This window comes from Ascidiella aspersa, chromosome 2 (genome assembly GCF_963924565.1).
Source record: "Ascidiella aspersa chromosome 2, kaAscAspe10.2, whole genome shotgun sequence".
In the NCBI taxonomy this organism is placed as follows: domain Eukaryota; kingdom Metazoa; phylum Chordata; class Ascidiacea; order Phlebobranchia; family Ascidiidae; genus Ascidiella; species Ascidiella aspersa.
Genome location: NC_139448.1, coordinates 11,354,146 through 11,362,137, shown reverse-complemented (window position 1 = coordinate 11,362,137; position 7,992 = coordinate 11,354,146). Strand labels below are relative to the sequence as shown.

The following is a 7,992-nucleotide window of genomic DNA, read 5'->3' as shown; positions in this document are numbered from 1 at the left end:
AGACGTTGCGTTGCATGTTAAATCTGACTATTGAATAAGCATGAAGAATTGCGTTTTATTAAGCTGTAACGATTCGGCCATCAATGTTATCATACATGAGGGCGGTGTACTACTAGAGTAATCATTTGATAAAAAAGATCTAAACAATAGGTAAAAAATATCTACTTAATTGAACAAGTTTTGCTTCAAATGGGCAAGTTTTCGCTAAAAAGGCACACCAAAAAATAGTACGGAGTTATAAAAGGACTATTAATTTTTTTTGCATTTGACATTCCACCCGTGCACGGATTGGCCTATGCTTTACGAATAAAGTGAGGATGTTTTTGTTAGATTGCAGCACAAGGCTTTGTCAAAAAATGTCAAATTAGAACAGGTTATTATTATTTTTTGATTCTATTTGAATGAGGTCGACGTTATTTTGCATCCACATTTTGTTCTAAATTAGAATTTCTTAACTGATATTTTTTGAATTATAGCAATGGTGTCGGTCAGTTTAACTGGTGTTAAATCATAACCTGGTTTGAAATTGAACTGTGGAAATGAAGTACTACATTAAAATTGTGGTATTAATAGAGCAGTCCCGCAATACCTTTCACACAAAACACACGTTTGTTTCTGGTCGTCTTGACGGCGGATTTATTAAAATACGGACACCACGGCGACAGTATACCGCACAATAAACGGGTTGCCGTTGCTTAAAGAGAAGCTTAAGAGAAACACAAACAGGGATATAAAACATCGAGAACAGCTTACAACAAATTACGACTTTATAAAACCGCAAAGAAAAACAACCAAACCACGCATGGGCAGTATAAAGTGTGTTGGCAGGCAATTCCGTAATAGTTTTATCCATTGCAGTACCTTAATTAACAAACAGGGATGGCGGCAACACCACGTGCAGTAAAAAGTCAATTAAAGAATGATCAAAGCTACTCAATAAACAATGTAGGTTTATAGCTTAAGGTTGACATACAAGCACCACAAAATTGACAGAAGTTCGTAAGAGCTTATAGTTTCGGGGATATTCATATAACAAACTGGGTCTATAAGCTGTTTAGCTGATCGATACTATTGCTTTGGTCAAAATAGATGCAACCATATCTCATTTTTTATGAGGATTATAGTTCGTGACAAAATTAGGAGGTGAAGGTTAATTAGGCGGTATATATTAAAAGATGCTAGAGCTCAGGTCACTTCGGAGTTGGTTGCAATCGATTCCGTAACAAACACAGTCTTGCACTTTTGTGTAACGCAACAAAAAACAGCGAAAAACGACAAACTAGGAAAGATCGCCCGAAAATTTGAAATGATAAAAAAGTACAAAATGTGGCGCGTTATTAACCTGATCACCAAGCGCTGTTTGCCAGAATAGGCGCAAGATGAAAATTTTAAACCTGATTTCCACTAGAAAGGTAACATTCGAACCTGATAAATATTCGGCCAAACAGTTTGTAATTACCTACGTATATATGCACGATTGACGTACAACATTGCAAAGAGGAAATATTTAAGCATTGAAGCTTAACAAAGTCCTTCAGTGATTTTTCGCAGAGACTCCGTCATTCAAAAATCATTGTTTATAACTTTGGGCGAAATAAGAGAATCGTACGACAGTAAAAAAGTATTACAACTTCAAACAACTTAAAATCACCTTCGTGACCTTTTCGCGTAAAATTGAGTTAGTGAGTATAGGGTACGTTTGGGTAAAACGATGATCGCCTAAATAACGACAAAAAACGCGAAGCATAAAAATAAATTTGTTTTTAAGAAAACGGTTAAAAAGACTTTCGTGGTAAAATGCTGAGTGTCAAAACTTGAGGCGTTTAATTTTCAAATCTTTAAATTAAGACGAATTGTTAAGTTGTATAAGAAAAACACAAATGTTTTGGATATACTTTAACTAGAAAAATGTTGTTTTTGGTTTGTCGCTTAGGTACAGGTAACAAGGCCCTAAAACTTCATTCAGCAAAAACAGTAGAACATAATACACCAAAAATTGATGTTGCAAACTTCCAAATAAGCTAAAAATTACTCGGTAATGTTGTTTAACGTAAAAGCAGATCGGGAAATCCAGTGAAATATTTGTTTTAAAAATGTAGCCTTGTACAACAATTTTTGACAAATATACTTAAACGTCTTTGGTATAGCGAAAACAGCAAGACTTTGAAAACACGTATCTTTGTGATGGTTTGGTCCGTTATGCTGATTACTTACTTAAAAAAGTTTATTAAAGGGTAAATAAAGTTGAATTTAACGTTCTTAAAAGTGAGAACTTTTCAACTGTAACTTTTAAAATTTAGCCGAAACTGTTATTTTACGGCTCAGATAGTCAGTCGTTTCAAATTCACATAATGTTTAAGCAACACCTAAATACATAAACGCTAGGTTTGTAGACAAACTATTGTTGAAACGCACAACCTAATATGGTATCGGGTTCGGGGCTCCAACCAATATTATCGGACATCCCTAGCTCATGGTCCTGGCGGCTACGGGCGGGGGGCAAAGAGAGACTTTAATCTCCCAAGCGGACAGCCCAGAACCAAACACCAGCTTCCTAAAAGGTCTTAACCCGACCGTTCTGAAGCCTAAAAACCTACGCTTTTTCCAGCGCACTGTTCGCCCAAAGCTGAAACCTCTGTCAAGTGGCCAGTGAGGACATGACCGGAAAATCGCCTCGTAAAGGCAGCGGCGCGTTAAATCAACCATCCACGACAGTTGCGCGACGCGCATAGGCACTTGGTGCGCTTTAAGACAGAAGAACAAGAGGAGGCTCGGGAAATGTCCGAGGCTGTGTCATCACCATTTCTGCGCTGAGCGAGCGCCGAGTCCCCGTTGACCACAGGGAGGGTGTTCTTCTCATCCAGCCCCGGCAAAATGTCGTCCAGGTCTGGTGGCCGCGCCTCTCCGTCTGCGTTTCGACAGACAAAAGACGATTTAAGAAGCTGCTGTTATTTTTGTGTTTTTTGACGTGTGAGTGTGTTGATAGAAGTATATACAAGGTTGTCACATAATTCTACGAAAAAATGAAAATAATTTTAAGATACTTTCTGAATTTCAAAGATTTAAAATTGAATCGCCGACTGGTCATTAAATAAATTTAAAAACTTTTTAAAAAACATTTTTTATGGACTTTTTAATACGTAGTTCATTTCAAAGACAAAAAAGACAAGAATCAAAGACATTGTGGCAATCCTGTAGAAGCCAGGACTTATTGCATATACAACACGAAGCTGTTTTATATAAACGCAGGTGCCCAAGCGAGGTATTGTGTGGCTCATTATAAAGCAATAACAAAATCAGGTTATATTCTTGATTATAATAAGGGTGGCTTTTAAATAAGTGTGTGCTAAAAGTTAAAAGTTTTCGAAATAGACTGCAAATGTAACAAAATGCCTTTCTTAAAAAGTAAGTAGACTTGCAATCCTAAAAGAAATCAGTTTTATGCAAAGAACCCATATTTACTGAACCCTGAAAATAAACAGCCGGACAGGAAATTCGGCGGAATGGTAGAATAATTGTGATCCATATATATTTAAACACAGTCTTTGAATCAATCAAAAATCGAAATCGCCAACGCGCATCTAAAAAGGGTGATTTAAAGTTTAAACCGACCAAAGGTCAAATGTTAAAGGCGGGTTATCAATGTAAAAGAGAGGCCAAGCGGTCAAAGGATACGCGGTACCTGTCATATCGCCGGTCATCTGGTAGTCAAAGGTGAACTCCTCGTTAACGGCGATGTTGCGTCGGGCAAAAAGCGCGATGCGAGGGAATGAAGGGTCGATGTTGTCGATGAAGACGTTGTACACTTGCAGATTGGGACTGCACTGCAATGCAAACGAAACGTGGCCTGTGGTTAGATCAGGGGTGGAGAACCCTTTTTAGTTGTGGGCCAAAACCAAAAAAGAAGCTCTGCTGGCCGTAATAGATTTTGCTAAAAATTTTTCGCATTCAACTAGTTGAAATAGCCAAAAAATATGAGAAATGGCCTCTTAGCCATTTGGTAAAGAAGGTGGCGGGCCGAATAATTTTCATTGGCGGGCCGAATTTGGCCCGCGGGCCGTAGGTTTCCCACCCCTTGGTTAGATAGACAGCGATTTAAAACAATAGGGCAAGGGTCACCTAGCTACACCTGCAGGCCAGATTTGGGTCCGCAGAGGTGATTCCACCAGCCTGCGGCATACTTCATCAATGAAGATAAAGTACAGCTGAAATGCTGTCGAACACAATCCCAAACTAAATTTTAAAGAACTGATTTGATCGACAATTTATTGCAGCCAACTACAGTTCGTGTTGCATAGTTATGTCTTTAACGATAATCAAGTTAGTAAAAGTTGACGCAAAATTTTATATCCGGCCAGCGATCGTCAATCTTTACTGTTATCAGGCGCGCGATCGTCAGTTCTTTCAGTGATCCCGCCCTTTATAGTAAAAGGGCAATGCCTGCAATAGGGCCGGGTGTACTGAAAAATGGATCCCCAATCGTTCCTAAACTGTGAGAAAAGAATACCACTGTATCTCGTCCTTGAAATATGACCATAATCAAGCGAAACTTTGACAAAATGAGACACGACGTCATTCTTCATAAAGGATAGGAAAAGCATGGCGTTAGTCTGATAAATTACTTTTACTGAATGATTAACAAAATGACTTAATGAGTGATTAACAAAAATAACTTACCGAGTGATTAACAAAATGCGAGATATTTCCGAAGTTGGTGGCGTCCACAGTGAGGGGATTTTCGGAATCATTAAAATCCAAATCGAATAAATAGGTAATTCCGCAGCTGTCGTAAACCTTTCCGCGTCTTTCCGCTTCGTCATTAGTTATTACCTGTGAAAAATCGAAATCGTGATCAGAAGTTTAATATGCGAGTCTTTTATCTTTGCACAATTTTTCTAATATATTTTTCTTTTGGTTTTGCACTGTGCACTGTTCGCTGTGCAGTCTAGGTTGAATCTATATACGTAAAAATAATCTATTTTGAAATAAAAGTTCAAACTGAACTTTTCAGGAAACATCATGAAGTGTTGACGGTTATTGTGCATTAAACGCAAAAGCAGAACCTAATCAGTGCTTGTGAATTTCTGTTAAGTCTCTGTCTTTTCGTTTGCTCTTGGTTATTTCAATTAAATGGTTATTCTATTTTGTCTGGCCAAAGTTTTAACTCTTTTTCCAACATCAAACGATGATAAAATATATGTAAATAGAGCAATATAACACAGATAAACCAAGCAAACTCACCTCTCCTACATACTCCATGACAAAAGCACCTTTCTGAATCGGTTCAAGTGCCTTCACTCCCCAGCCCTTGCCATTTATAGTACGGAACAAGGACATTGCGAGTTGTGGGCCTCTTTGCACAATTCGGTTTGGACAATTTAGGCCACAATTACACCTACCAAAACAGTTTGTATTTTACCTAAATGGTAGTTTAAAGGAAGTATGCCTCAATGACACAGTGGCCCTATAAACAAAAATAAACAACCTAAACAAGAATTTTACAGTGTCACAACTTCATCATGCCCTTGAATGTTGATTTTGTAAAACCGTAAATTCAACAAAACTATAGAAGTATAAACAGTAAATTGTTTGTTAACCATAATAAGAGTTATGTAAATTACAAATTAATACTTCTGTTAGAGTAATGTCTCAATAAAAAAAACTACTTGTCCTGAAGAGAATCTTGGCTTGGTGTAACACAGTTAAGAAGTCAACAACTGGACAACAACCTTAAGTTTGTCCACAAGGTATTTATTCGCAGGATGTTTAAAAATAAATGAAAACCTAGGGTACACTGCACACAAACCTGGAGTTACATTCAAATATTGGCTTGCCCGGCTTGATATTTAAAAGACCATTCTTGTAGGCACACTTCTGCCTGTGTAGTCCTGGGCAACAATTGCCCATTTCCACAGGAAGAGCACAGCTGCCAACACAATGGCACCCGATTAGAGGGTCTGATGGGATTTCCACCCCCACACCCGGCTTGTTTTGCTCAATATACTCAAAATCAGATGGCAATCCCTGCAAGTAAAAAATAAGTTGCCAATATATTAACTTTTGAGGTTTAAGAGGGTATTATTGTGTTTAGCTAGCTTTTGAGTCGAATGTTTTAAAACAATAAATAGACCATTATTATAAAACAAAAATACAAAGTTTTTTTGTAGAACTGCCAAGTTTTGTGAAAAAATCTTTACCATCATTGTGATGGAATGTTTGATTGATTATAACGCTATGTAACACATACCTCCAAATTAACTTCATTTTCAATTACAATCAAAGGGCATCCTCTTGTGATTGCATTGATTTTAGTTTGCCATCGCAAAAGTTTCATTTGTAAAATCTTCTTTGCTTTGGCATAATTTGCTTCAAAGTGGAAATTATTCGGTGTCATATTGTATAAGCGCTGCAGTAGCCTGTTCTGTTGCTTTTCTCCGGTTTTCAAAAGCTAAAAAGATTGTTAGGTTAAATATTGACGTTAAAGGATAACTGAATTTTATAACATACATTGTACAACTGCTTCGCTAGTAAAGGTAACTAACGCTAGTAAGCTTAGTGACCTAAGAGATTTAAACAAAAACGGCTTTAAGCCCAATGCAAGGCAATGTGTCCAACAAATTTTCATATTATGGGTAAAAAAATAAAGGACCTGTATCCCAAACTACATGATAGGGCTGTGACCCAAATGATTTTGATGCATTTTGTAATAAGTTATGAGGATTACAAAGAACAACAGTTGTTGTAGCATCCTTATATGCTAGTCAAGGTGGCCCTTAACCAAGTTTTTAAAACGCTAATTATATATTGTGAATATGTTTTAAAGAAACTCTGTGCAGTCTAGTGTGCATTTATATACATAAAAACAATCTATTTTGAAATAGAAGTTCAATCTGTATTGTGAATATGTTTTAATGAAACTCTAACCTGGGGCCAACTGAGCTTCCGCTCACCAAGGAACTCATTTAACTGATTTATGTAGTCACAATGGAATTCTATGATGAGTTTTGAGCAACTCAAATTCGACACATATTCCCAGGTATTGGCCTCTTTTGGCCAGCCTGTCCATTTGATAAGATAATATCTTCTTCCCTGGACAAAACACATTTTTTAAATTAAATTACAGTGTAGCTGCATGTCATGTAATTTTACATTACTTTAGTAGGAAATGAACCACTTTTTTGTATAAACAGAGCAACTTTATTTATAAGCAAATAAATAAAATCTGTATTGGTTATTTTATTGCAGAAATTGTCACTCCGTGGGTTGGAAATATAAGAAAATAGATTTTTTTTAAAAGTTTATGTTTAATTGAGGTATTCTATTGACCAACAAGTTGGAAGATTGGTTATTAAAACAAAACTTATTATGTTAAGACAACTTTATTAGCGGTTGAAACATTGTAATTTATTTTAACAGACAAAGATAAATTTAATAATGACTTACATTAAGAACTTTGAAGTCTGCAACATATTCGACTTCAAAAAATGAGGTTGTTTTCCTTTGTTTTGCAGCCTTGATTTGATGTGCCTTGACCAAGATTTTCTTGCAGTTCTCGGGCTTAAGAAAATTTGGCTTTCGGTCATTTACAAATGTACTCATAATTGGAACGTCCTTGTAAAACCATTCGGTCACAGCACGCACATGACTCCTTTTGTTTTTCTTATCTTCAACATTTAAGGTACAGCCATGTTTTGCTGCTAGTTTTGGAATCATCTCTGATACCACAATACATGGTATGTGAAAGTTGTTTGCAAAACCTTTCCACGGTGCACATTGTTTTCGTCTTTTTTTAGGGGGCTCCATATGGCTTGCAGTGATATCTACATAATGCTTTCGCTTACGATGCAACAGAAAACCAAACAGGGCATGTTTGCACTCTACAATTAGTTTTTGGAGATTACTTAAAACATTATAAAACTTTATAGGCCACATTAAAACATACCTGGTAAAATTATTTTAATTAGGAAGTTTATTTCGAAGGGCGGATTTTGC

General features: G+C 36.6%; 1 protein-coding gene across 1 annotated transcript; it reads right to left on the bottom strand.

Annotated features, from left to right (window-relative positions):
* Positions 1 to 621: 621 nt before the first annotated feature.
* LOC146163642 (histone-lysine N-methyltransferase SUV39H2-like) lies at positions 622 to 7,748 on the bottom strand. The gene is made up of 8 exons (XM_083381824.1): positions 7,444 to 7,748; positions 6,925 to 7,089; positions 6,248 to 6,448; positions 5,807 to 6,024; positions 5,242 to 5,395; positions 4,678 to 4,830; positions 3,683 to 3,824; positions 622 to 2,908 (listed from the first exon to the last, which is right to left on the bottom strand). Exons 1-8 carry the CDS (start codon positions 7,711 to 7,713, stop codon positions 2,694 to 2,696), a joined length of 1,518 nt encoding a protein of 505 aa, XP_083237950.1. The 5' UTR covers positions 7,714 to 7,748; the 3' UTR covers positions 622 to 2,693.
* Positions 7,749 to 7,992: the final 244 nt, after the last annotated feature.

What these genes read in the sequence shown, in the direction of transcription:
- LOC146163642 (XM_083381824.1), bottom strand. Translation starts at nt 7,713, where the DNA reads ATGATTCCAAAACTAGCAGCAAAACATGGCTGTACCTTAAATGTTGAA. An exon ending in CAGACTTCAAAGTTCTTAAT is followed by an intron (nt 7,090 to 7,443) that starts GTAAGTCATTAT and finishes TGTTTTGTCCAG; the next exon opens with GGAAGAAGATATTATCTTAT. An exon ending in GATGACCGGCGATATGACAG is followed by an intron (nt 2,909 to 3,682) that starts GTACCGCGTATC and finishes GTCGAAACGCAG; the next exon opens with ACGGAGAGGCGCGGCCACCA.